This window comes from Erithacus rubecula (assembly GCF_903797595.1).
Source record: "Erithacus rubecula genome assembly, chromosome: 4".
NCBI lineage: Eukaryota > Metazoa > Chordata > Aves > Passeriformes > Muscicapidae > Erithacus > Erithacus rubecula.
In genome coordinates this window covers 50,023,660-50,036,621 of record NC_136686.1, presented here as the reverse complement: position 1 = coordinate 50,036,621, position 12,962 = coordinate 50,023,660, and the positions used below count along the sequence as shown (strand labels likewise).

The 12,962-nt window shown below is 40.0% G+C and overlaps 1 protein-coding gene across 4 annotated transcripts in view; it reads right to left on the bottom strand.

The window, feature by feature from the left end:
* PLXNB2 (plexin B2) overlaps positions 1–12,962 on the bottom strand; it is a 250,109-nt gene that overhangs the window by 49,265 nt on the left and 187,882 nt on the right. For all 4 annotated transcript variants that reach the window (XM_079305134.1, XM_079305133.1, XM_079305136.1 and 1 more), the window contains 4 exons: positions 8,631–8,723; positions 7,361–7,442; positions 2,075–2,247; positions 89–237 (listed from right to left, as the gene is read on the bottom strand). In XM_079305134.1, coding sequence (XP_079161260.1) covers positions 89–237; positions 2,075–2,247; positions 7,361–7,442; positions 8,631–8,723 — 497 coding nt within the window. The remainder of the gene's footprint in view (positions 1–88; positions 238–2,074; positions 2,248–7,360; positions 7,443–8,630; positions 8,724–12,962) is intronic.

Sequence of the window (12,962 nt, the reverse complement as noted above, 5' to 3'; positions counted from 1 at the left end):
TTTGTAACCACAAGAAGATCATATTTTCTTGAAAATGCACAGATTCCTTTTTTCTTCTAAAGTCTTGTGAAAAGCATCCATCAATTACCTTGTGGAAACAGAGTAGAACTCCTCTTTAAAAAGACATTCATTGTCTGCCACTGTTATACTTTTTACATCTTCTGCCTTTATTCCCAAATTAGATCCCATTATGGTCAAAAGAATTCCACCACTTAGTGGTCCAGTTTTTGGCTCAATCTGTGTTTGCATAAAGGACAGGAGAGAAAAAAAAAGCAAAATTAAATACTGCAGTGACTATGTTGTTCTTCTACATTATTTAAAGCTACTTTGACTTACCAACATTTGAAAGGCAGATGTTTCTTACAGGACAAACAAAAAAACGTGCTATGCAACTTTTTAATGTTAATTAATCATCTGTTAGCTCAGAGCTAGTATTCAACAGCTGAAGATTTCATGTCTCCTCTGGCAGAATGTTATGTACAAAACTATTTATTTGCTTAAGTTTGCTTCCTCCACAGAAGTACTGTGATTTTGAAAAGCAAATGGATTGCACTCTTCTCACAATCCTTCCACAGAGCTTTTCCAGCATTTTGTTGTGATTTTATCCCTTTAGGTTCACAGCAGAGCAGTGCCCCCTAACACACAGTGCTGCCCCACAAAGTGTCTTCAAAAGTTCCTCCAGTCCCTTGATTTTCCTTACTGCATCTCATCATGGTAGGGTGCTGCAGCATGGGCTGATGCTAATTGAGTAATTTGCAAATAAAATGAGGACAGAGAAGACTGTGCAGTTGCAGTGGACTGCTCTGACTAAAGTATGGCTCTAACAGGCACCTCAATTCAGAATATTTTTTGGGAGACTAACCTGTTTTCCTACATAATGCTTGGAGCACCTCCAGCAAGACCTTTTCAGGTCTTCAGCTGTGGAGGGCTGCAGGTTTGCCATCAAGAAGAGTGAGGTTGCACTTCAATGCCTGCTCATCATAATCAGTCTCTCAGGTCTAAGCAAGTCTGAGCACAGTGATGTGGCTGCCTCTGCTGCTGCCCAGCCCACTGGCTGTCCCTTTGCACTCAACCCATAAACAAACTAGCTGAAAAATTACTCAGCTGTTTGTCTAGCTGTTTCCAAATGTTATGTTTATATCTGAGGCTAATTTAAGGTCTGAAAAACCGAATATATTTTATTGTTTTTTTTTTTTTTTTAAATCCACTTTAATCCAATAATGTAGAAACAGTATCCCAGGTGAAAACACATTTTTTCTTAATTTTTCTTTTTTCTCAAATCAAGTTTACCTGGGCACAGGTATTACACAAGTATTCTTCTCCACACATTCTGTTGAGCTTCTAGGGTATTTACCTTCCTTGGCAGATGTTAACTGTTTAGCAGCTATTTCTTCATAGATTTACCCTCATGGCCAACCTTCCCCAGTGTCCTGCAGGTCTGCCAGCAGGCACACTGCACCTCTAACTGCTCAGTCTCCAGAGATGCAGTGTCTCTACCAGTTTGAGCCACAGGTTTCAGACACAGCTCCTACTGAGTGAAACATCCCTGTTACAACTCTCAACCTCCTACAGCCTTGGGTTTGATGCTGGTGTGGACTGAAAAATATCACTGACACCTGGAAAACATTTTGTGATGCAGAAACAATCTGGTGCCTTATTAAATACTATTTAAAAGACTAGCTTGAAGCCTGTCAATGAACTTGTTATGTACTTGTAATTCCAGGAACAGTGAACCTATCTTACAGACTCATTTCAGGTAGAAAAGACTTCATGAGAGAAAAAATTCATGCTAAGAATGCATCATGCAATCAAATGCCATGTTTCAAGTGTGCATTGCTACCCTGGCTTCTGATACAGCAAGGACAAGGCTTGAAAAACAAGGAGGCTCAAAGACTCCATTCAGTCTCTTATTTTGAGTCTTTACAAATCTCTCACACACATCACTACTGACATTATTTCCTTTCAGCTATTTCAGAAGCATACTTAACACCCCAGGAAATTCAGTATGAGCGTGCCTGGCTGCATTCTCCTGAAAAATATTACAGTGGTAGGGAGAGGAAAGAAGCAATCTTACACGAGTGATTTCTGGAGGAGGACACGTGTCTGTGGGGGGAGTGTGACAGAGTTTCTCATACACACACTTGCTGGGCTTGCCATCTTCTTCACACCACACACACTTATACTCAGGCCGGGCAGCAAGGCACAAGCTGCAGTCGCTTCGTCCGTAGGAGCAGTTGTACAGAGTCACTGAAAGATGAACAGCAAACATATTTAGACATTTCTCTGTTTCAAGGATATTTAGTGTCCTTTAGGAAGGAAAACTAACCTTCTGTATAAAGTTCAATGGAGTTGTGTGAGTAATATATACAGCCTATACTTAACCCCTGAATGATGCTGAGAGAAAATTTTATTTTTCCTCTGTGGAAAAACCTGACATTTGTCCGTGTGCAGAGAATGACTACTCTGCAAATATATTTTTGTCACTCAGGCACTATCAAAACATTCAAGTACAAAGTTCTTTGACTAACCTCAATAACACATACAACTGTTTAAAGATTAAATAAAAAATCATGTCCTCCTGGAGCATTCCAAGTCAGAGATGGAAGGTATAGACTCTGCACGGGTGTCAGTAGGGTGGGCATCAGCTGGCATGGGACCTCTGCCAGTTGCAAAATTAAAGGAAGACAGCTGCCTTTGTAGGCTGTTTCCAGGACATTTGGGACTTTCCATAATCATCACTCATGCTTGAACTAAATAGGAAGTTAACACTTAATAAAATGTTACCCTTTGCTCAAGTTAATTCCACTGTGTTTCTTCATTCTTCTCAGTTTCCTTACTTTTGTCTTCCTTTTTGTCTTGAACTGTCATCTTGATGTACAGCTTTTCTCAGCCAAGAAATCAAGTCTGATAGTCATACTCTCTTACTGATGAAGCAGAGACCAGCTGCCTCAGACACTAAACTTGTTTTAGCCCCCATCAATCTCTAGCATGATGCACAGTCACTGAATAAAACCAATTTTCCCAAATAGATGCAAAACCTTGAGACACATCTTGGTGGTTCAACACCATAAGGAGAGCCTGGGCTTGCAAAGAAACATATGGAGATGCACTTGAGAACAAGCCCAGAAGAAAACAGACTGAAAAGATGCCACACGTTTCTCTGGGGAAAATGTGCAAGTTGCCCAGATTACCCAGCCTGTGAGTGCTGTGCCTCCCTGGACAGGTAAAATGATTGTTGCAAAGAGGAAAACATCTTGCTGCCTGCTTTTCTGCTCTTTCTTTTCCTGCTTCTCCCTACTCTTTGCTGCTCTGTATTTCTGGCCACACAGCCTCTCACTCTCTGCCACTGAGGCTCTGGCACTTTTCCTTGTAAATCAACTTAACTTACTAGAACAGCAGAAAGCTTTTTAGGTTTCCTCCTGTGCTCTTTCAAGAGTTAAATGTGTTTACAGATGGGAATGGGGTATACAAGACAGAGAGTCAACATCTCCCCCTTCCCTTCATTAAGTCTCAAGAAACAATAGCTTTAGTGACAGTGGATTTTTTTTGAGGTTTGTACTTAAAGATGCAGGAAATAAAGGAAAGTAAACAGGTGTGAATTAAAGTAAGTCCTGTTGAGATGCATATGGTAAAGGCCATTAAAAAGTATATTTAAAACAAGCTTTTACTCTCATAGGAGCAAGACTCTACAAGGGACACTGGCAAAACCACCCTCCAGTCAGTAATATTTCAATACACTTGGTATCTTCCTAGATAACAGCAGCAGTAGCTTTTGAAATCTAGTTCCAAGATACTACCATGTCAGATTTCTAGTGTAATGAAAAAGTAAAATGAGAATGCTAGTTTTCCATTTTTTTTAGCAGTAGCCTTATTCCCCTGCTAAACACGAACAATATTGCAAATGTCCAAATCTTGCCTAGCCTCTGCCACTTGTAGGAGAACATATAATCCCATACAAGCAGCTTTTCTCTAAATGCTGTATGTGTAAAACCCTTAGCATTCAGTTTCACAGCTAATTCAGTTTCACAGCTTTAAGATAATAACAGGTTTTTTTCTTTCCCTTACAATGAAGAGTTAATGCAACGAGGAAAACTGATTTTAACCCTTTCTTACCTCTAGTCAGCATATTCACTTGATTTCAATTAGCTTTTACAAGCACAAAATCAGCTGAAGTGTCATTAGAGGTGCATGCAAAACGAAGGGACTTTGGCATTTGTAAAAATGAATCAATGAGAAAGAGCATCCTTTTGATTCAGTCTCAAACTTCCAAGGAATTGATGAGCATAAAGCAGGAGTAGCATCATTTGCTACATAAACTGAGCACATTAATATGTAAGGCACTGAGTAACAAACACAAACCAAGTAATATTTCCTGCAGTTTGTGTGTCAGTTATCCACTCTGGATGTTTGATGCAGACATAGTGCTGGGCTTTTAAAAGCACCAGACTGGCAGCCCATATATGCTGCTGTTTGCTCTGTGGACAGGGACAAGAAGTTTCCTCACTGCAAATCACTGTTATAGGAACCAGTTTGCTTTCTTATTCCAGCATTCAAAGATTTCTACTCCACAGACAAACAGCATATATTGTTGAGAAAATCTTCTCCTTGGCTTCCTAAAACTTGCATTTCCCACCCAGATGACCAGGATTGTGTTTACTGAATTACTTTATTATTCTTCATTGGCTGGACAGGGCTTCTTATTCCAGCCCTCAGTAAACAATGTCAGCACTGCAGAGTCTTGATGTCCCTCACATTCAGTTGCCTAAATGCAATTAAGAAAGCCACGGCCTTCAAGCATTAACCACTCCCCTTGTTCACTGATCAGCTCATTATATGTACCAGCAGCAAGCTACTCATTAGATTCAGACTCTTATCCACCACCTTGAGATACCAGCTGTGATATCATCGATAAAAAGAACAAAGGATAAAAGGGATATATTGGATTTCACACTGTTCAGAACCCCTGATGGCTCGAGATGTAAAAATGCTATCATAACTTAGTATTCACTAAGTGTCACACAAAGAAAGGGTTCTTTCACTGGCAGGTTCAAAGGTGCTTCTCAGCAGCAGCCATATACTCAAAGGCAATTCTTTTCAAGATGCATAAAAACACATTATGCTCTGGATTTCATATGGCAAGGGAGTCTGAAAGTCAGAAAAAATTTGGATTTTTAAAAATCCCTTTTATACTAAAAAGAGATATATGGTGATAATTTTTCAATTCTTCTCTTGGAAGTGTTCTCTATTTCAATTTGAATGATAACATTTCTTTAATAATTTAGCTACTTTTTTGTTTTGGTTTAGTTTTAATGTTTTTCCCTGACTTGAAAAAAGGTCTTGGGAATATTTGGTTCTGCAGTTTTAAACATGACAGCCTCTGGAATGGAAATTAAGACAATGTGAGATTGTAATATGACCTCCCTGTAACATTCATGCCAGGTCCTCTTTTAAGTCTTTTAACACTGCACACAGAACCATAAGGAAAATCTTCTAAAAACACAGTTCACACGAACTGGCAATATGAAAGGGAATAAATTTAAATATTGTACAGTTGGAAAAATACGGTCTGAAGATTTATTCTGCAGAGGAAATTACTTGGGGTACTAGCATTTTCCTGATGTTGACCCACTATGCAAGTAACAAGAGTGTTGCTTCACAGTTTTTGCAATATTCTGCCTTAAATTTCAGTCCAAAGATGTGTAAGGTAGGTCCCAGCTCCACTGATTTTAAAAAAGCTTTCTTACCTCAGCTCAAGACTTGGTTTACAGACATAATTGCTTCATTATTGTATGTTGAAAATAAATGAAATTTATATTCATAAAGGGATGTTTATCAGAGATCAAGTCTTTGTGCCATAATTTTTAATTTATTTTTAATAGAAATAAATGAATAGAATAATGAGCTGGAAACACACTGAATGTTTCTGTGTTTTCTTGATTGCCAGATGACATAGGGACTGCAGAACCTGTCTGAACTGAGACACAGCTAAGAGATGAGATTTCAGGTGAAGTCCATAAGAGTGGCTGTGACAAGGATGCTCCTTCTGCTGTTTGATGGAAAAAGTTCATTGAGGAAAAAAAAAAGATAATTGAAAGAAAACATCAAAATACTTAAGTATTTAATTTTTATACTTAAGTATGGACTGGGAAGCTTTATTATTAGGATTGCACTTCAGAGCAAAAGCAGTCTTGAAAATTATAGAATCATATAATCAGAATACTTTGGGTTGGAAGAGCCCTTTAAAGGTCATCTAGTCCATATCTCTGCAATGAGCAGGGACATCTTCAGCTAGACCAAGTGATTTTTGAGATTGCCCTGTGTACAGCCAGGAGCTGGACTTGATGATCCTTACGGGTCCCTTTCAACTCAGGACATTGTGTGATTCTGTGATTCTACATAGAGGTGCATCCAGCCTGAACCTCAATGTTTCCAGGCATGGGACCCACAACAACACAGCCCTTTGCAGCCACTGTGAAGAAAATTACCTTTACCCCAGGTGAAATGAGCACAGCAACCTGTGCCAGTGTTTCACCAGCCTCTCTGTAAAATAACTTCCTTGTACCTATTCTAAATTTACCCTTTTTCAGTATAAAATCATTACCCCTTGCTCTATCACAACAGTCCCTGAAAAAATATTTGTCTTTATCCTTTTCATAAAGGACCTTTTAGTACTGAAAAATTGCAATAAGGTCTCTCTTGAACCTTCTCTTCTCCAGGCTGAACAACCCCAACTCTCTCAGCCTTTCCTCACTGGAGAGGTGCTCCAGCCCTCTGATAATCTTTGTGGCCATTACTGCTCTGTGTTGGCCCATGTCCTTATGTGGCAGGTCCAGAGCTGGGTGCAGCACTCCAGATGGGATCTCATGAGAGTGCATTAGAGGGAGAGAACGCCCTCCCTCACTCTGCTGGCCATGCTGCTTTTGATCCAGCCCAGGATATGACTGGTTTCCTGAGCTGCACCCACACTTTGCTGGGTCCAGCTTTTCACACCCTGCAGGGCTGCTCCCAATCCCTTCATATTCCAGCTTGTATTTGTGTTTGCAGGACCCTGCACCTGCCCTTGTTGATCCCCATGAGGTTTGCACAGGCCCACCTCTCCTGCCCATCAAAGTGCCCCTGGATGCCATCCCTCCTCTCCAGCATCAGCTGCACCACACAGCTTGGTGTCACTGGCAAACTTGCTGACAACACAGATGTTTAATGCCTTAGTTTAATATTAATAACTTTTAATCTGTCAGATTTGTTTCACCCAAACCAGTAAAACACATAAACATTCTTATTAACAAGACTCCAAATTACAAAGGAATAGACTTCTGCTTACTGTAATTAATCTCCCTTTAATCCCATATTTCATACTTACCCATCAGTTTGCTGTCAATCTTGACCTTTTCAGTCTTTATGGATAAGTTAAGTTGTAGGGTCTCATTTGCACTATACGAGAACTAAAAAAAGATGACATAATAGAGATATTTATACCTTCATTTGGCAAGACTAATTTCATGCATTTTCTATGATTCTCAATAATCAGACCTGTGAAGGCTTTAGAAACTCTCCCAAGCCTTATGGCCTTTTTTCATCTTGGGCAGATACATTTATAGAAAAATGTTTTAATGAACCTAATCCTTCACAATCAGAATTTTCAAGTACCAAGGGACAGCAATATCTGAATACTCGCTTTTCATTAATTTAATTTACATTTGGTTATAAGTATCAAAGCAGCAAAAGTGCTGTTCAGAGTCAGTAAGTGTAGCTGCTGACCCTGCTGAGTTCTCCCTTCCCACGCCATCTGGCCCCATTACTTCTGTGGGCACAGCAGACTCGCACCACATGGAGGGGAAATCTCTTGCATCTTTTACAGTGCAACCTCCTCATTTTGCAGCCAAATCACAAGGTTCACATGCTCCAAGACATGAGCTTCTGCTCATGCTGAAAGAGCAGCAATGACAATTGTTGGGAAACAAGAAGAACAAATAAAAATACAGACACTTGGTAAAGCCAATGCTTTGTGCTAGGCACAGATGATGCATAAATGCTCATTAATTCTCAAAAGTAGTTAGTGAGCTTGTAAGACATAAAGTCAGCATAACATTTGTGAGTCAAACTTTGAGCTTAGAGAATAGATTATCTTTAAAATTTTATTTCCTTTCTCAGTAAAACAAGCAACAGTGAAAGAAGCATAACTACTAGGTAGCCAAGCAGCAGCATATTGTTACCAATCTTACCATTCCCATTTTTACAGATACAAAATGGGAAAGATAATGAATTGGAATGTGGAGAGGGAGAGCACTGAAATTCTTGCATTTTATCCTCAATGATTTCACTAGATTGTGTAAAAAGTGAAGAATAAAACAGTAGTGGTCTCAAATTCCTCCACCCAGTTCAATAATTCCATGGGTTACACAGGTAGAGAAATCAAGGAGAAAGACTGAGGGCTTTGAGGGGGGACTTTAGGAGCTCTGAGCCAAAACTGTAGCCTTTGACCACTACTGCCAAAGGAGAATCTCCATCAGAGGTGACTTTCTTTTCTGAGGGAAACACATATTACCTGTATAATTCTGGACATGTATGGCTACTGGAACACTTACAAGAGCTGAATGTATTTGGTAGGTGAATCATATTTTCACATTTACCTCTTTACTCACGAATGAAAATTTTCCTTCCTCTGACTCATCAACAGAAGCTTCAAATTCAAATTGGCTGTTTCCAACCATAAATTTTTTACCCTAAGGATAAGAAAATTTCAGTTTAGAATTTGTATAGCATCACCAAGCATAGTAAAATATCACCAGGCGATATCCTGTTCAGCACTGGATGCAATAAAATCCAAATGGAAAGGGCTAACTGGTTACAGTCATCTTCTAAAGAAATGCTAGTGAGAAGCTGAGCCAGAGCAATCTGTGACTTTGTTGCACTCCTCCAACATTCATTCATGGTAGGCACACCAAGAAGTTCAAGGAAAGCAAGATCATATATAGCACTCTGTTTTAGGGAGCAACAAGAACAAACCAAGAGATGTGAATACTGGATGGCTTCACACATCAGATGTGTTATTAACAGAGCTGTGTGAGTTCTGCACTTAAAGGTTTTCTCCGTAGGGATTCTGGGCATAGCATCACTGCAAGGCATGGGAAACTGGAATGAGCATTTCTCAGCTCTTGCTGCCTTTCTTCTGCCTTACCATGACCTCAGTTGTATTTTCTAGGACAGTCTTCTATGGCAGCACTACTTTAAGGGTATCCTACCTCCTAGATATCTTCTTCTCCTGTCTTCTCCCTAGATCCTAAATCTATTGATTCCTGTCCTAACTCCATAGCACATACTGGCCTTCAGTGCACTGACAAAACTCTCAGCTTGGCTCTTCTGTGACTAGGCAAAGAACTTAGCTGGCTAAAAATCTCATCCCATGACATTGTTTCTGTGCTGGGTCATTCTCCTGCCCATAGGACAGACATGAAAACAGCTTTTCCAGAAAAATATTAGAAGTGAGTAGCAAGGATATTTTCAGAGAGTTGGTAAAGACTTACAAAATCACAACTCACTTCAGGACAAGACAGCATTTACCTTTACAGAATCACAAAATGGTTTGGGTTGGAAGGAACCTTCAAAAACCATCTAGTCCAACAATCCTTCTTAGGCAGGGACATCTTCCCAAGACCAGGTTGTTCAAACCCCACACAACCCGGCCTTGAATATTTCTAGGGATGGGGACACACAAGTTTCTTGGGCAACCTGTTCCAGTCTCTCACCATCCTCATTGCAAAAGATTTTTTTCCTTATCTCCCTAAAACTACCCTCTTTCATTTTTCTGACCCTACAGGCTCTGGTAAAATGTCTCTTCCCATCTTTCTTATAAGGCCCCTTTAAATATTGAAAGTCCACAAAAATATCTCTCAGGAGCCTTCTCCAGGCTGATCCACCTCAACTGTCACTTTTTCTTCACAGAACTCCATCTATCACCCTCTTTCTGATCATTTCTGTCTCTTTTCTGGACCCATTCCAACAGGTCCACATCTTTCTTGTAGTGGGAACCCCAGAGCTGGATGCTGTACTCCAGCTGAAGTTTCAGGAGAGTGAACTGGAGGAGATAGATCATCTGTGTGACCTGCTGGCCCCATTTCTTTTGAAGCAGCCCAGGATACTGTTCTTTTTTTGGGCTGCAAGTGCACAGTGCCAGCTCATATCTAATGTTTCATTCTCAAGTCCTTCTCCACAGGGCTATTCTCAATCCATTCAAGCCCCACTCTGTATTGACCCAGGTGCAGAACCTTCTCAGTGGCCTTGCTGGACTTCTTGAGAACTTCAGTGAGGATGTAAAGAACTAGACCCTTGTTTTGATCAGACCCATCTGAGTCTTGGAGTGCACACAGGAAAAAAATAATGGTTACTCAATTCCTCTTTTCTGCTTCAAAGGTTAAGTATATTGTCTCCTGCTATCATCTAAGTCTTGTGCAAGAGCATCTTAACCTTTTTATTTGTAACTACTTCTTCAATGCTGGAATCACAGGTAACTCCTGGGTCACTAGGTTTATTTAATTAATGCAGAGGAAAGCTTTCCTACTGCACCTTCACTGTGACAGGTTAGGCACTGGAGTTGAGCCCACCAAGGTTTGGGACTGAGGAGGACAACATGTTTTAACCAGATAAAGGACCTGACTCCAGGCTCTGGGTGGTTATTTTATAGAAGAAAACAAATCATCTACTTCTTCCTTCTAGGGAAACTACATATAGAAAATAAGCTAATGACAGAGCTCTGAAAAGCCTTTTCTGAAAATTTACAGCCCATTCTGCTTTACAAAAAACACCTATATAGTCCAAGTTTTAAACATCTTACAAACATTTTTTAATTGTTGCCTTGTTTTCCTTGCCCCACATATTTTAATATAACACATGTTTTTCAAAAGTGCTGAGGTTCTGCTGCTTCTGTGTAAGGCTTTCCCACATGCTTAACATCAGGTTCTGGGAGAGGAGGAGAGCTTTGGTGTGTGTGACAGCTGATACCTGGAGTGCATTGAAATTAGGAGTTGCTATACCAGGCTCCTGAGCAGAAGGCAACAGAGCTCACAGTCAGTATTTTGATGCAAGAGATATGTAGCAAACATTAGGAAGCAGGTTACACATCAGACACACATGACAAAGACAAATCCAAATGGGAAATTACTTTTAACGAAAATCTTTGGCGGGCTAATAAGGTTATCTTGATGCTGGTACATCTGTCTCTCCTACTGTGCCAATCTTTCAAGGACTCAGCTGGAGAATGCCTCTCAGAAATTGCATGCAATATGGCTGATCAGTACCAAACCTCCCTCCCTCTGCCTGTCCTGGATGTGGCTATTCCCAGAAGAATGACAACAGCTTGGATTTATCTCTACTTCCGACTGAAATTCTTTCAGAGGAAGGAGGGACAGAAGAACCAGTCAACAGCTCCTCCTCTTTTAGGCTATTTCCCTCCAGTAGAAGCTATCATGAGGAGTCTTAGTCTTTGTACTTTAAGCATTTATAAGTTAAGATAAGCATACAAAATGTGTGAGCTTATACTTCCACCCTCAGCGGAAGTATAACAGTTTCTATACTTCCAGTATAGAAATAATTCTTGATATAGTTCTGCAACAGCAGTTTTCTAAGCCATTTACCTCCCCTACTCACTAAGTAAGCCCTTCAATGTTCATCTCCACCTAGAGATGAAGATGCTTATACACACAATGTTGGATGGTACACTTGGTCACCCATGGCAAGGATGGGTGTGCAACACCCCTTTAAGTAAAGCACAGATTAAACCAAGATAATAGAGCCAGTAGCTCAAAGTGACATCTCAACATTAATTTTTTGCTTTTTCTAAGCAAGAATTTAGGCAAGGAAAATAGGAGGAAAAATGGATATACCAATGTCCAAACCAATAAAGACCTTAAATGTGCTCATAGCTGCATGACTGCTAGCTTTAAAGATGCTGTAATGCTCAGCATATCCTGTGGCAAAATTGTTCCACATGAGAAGACAAATGCTATTTAGCATTTGGGCTGTGGGCCAACCCCTACAAAATATCCATCCATGGCTTCTCCTGAGCCACCCTGTTTTCCGTGAAATATTTATCAAAGGCTGAGTGTAAATTATGCCCTTCATTCAAATGAACTTTCAATCATCAAAGTTACTGCTTCAGATAGCACAACCCCACAGCCATGAGTGCCTGTATGATTACACTATTTCATGCCTTATTTGTCTGTTATCACATATATTAAAAGCCTGTGCATACAGCTGTAGTCACTGTGTGTGTCCATTGAACTCTTGTAACTAAAGGCATTCTTGTTTTGACTTAAAAATGCACCTCTGTACCAGGATATATTGAGCTGATCCCACGACAGAGATGACATTTTCACATTGCTCCCACCCAAGAAAAATTATTCTGACATCATTTGACACTCACTGGTCTCCAGCATCATTCCAGTTTTGGGACTATGCATTCACCTTGACTTCTTACAGTGACTTGTACTCCTCATAAGCCTTCCCAAGTTAAATAAATACTTTCTGTAGGCCAACTGTTAAACATTGCTACCCATGACAAAGCATTCAATCCACACGATGTGTCTTTGCATTTGTTAAAGGCAATTATTATCTCACAGAATTAAAAAACCCCAGCACGCCTTTTCTCATTCCCTTTTTGTTTCTAGTTGTTCAGAAAGATTCAAGTGCTTATCCACAGAATAATAAACTAGATGAAGTAGTTTTTGCTTCCTGCTGCTGTTTCTCCTTGGAGGACAAGGGCCCACTAGAAGTCAAATTCAGCACATCTAGATTATGCATCTGCCCTGAATTTCTCTAGAGAGAGAAAGGGCTCTTTCAATTATATCAAGGGAGCAGGAAACAATCTTCCTCTTGGGCAGAAAAACAGTTCTTCACAATGTTAAACAAAAGAAATATGAGCATAATCTCTAGAATACTTCTCAATTTTTATCAAGGAGAGCTGTGGG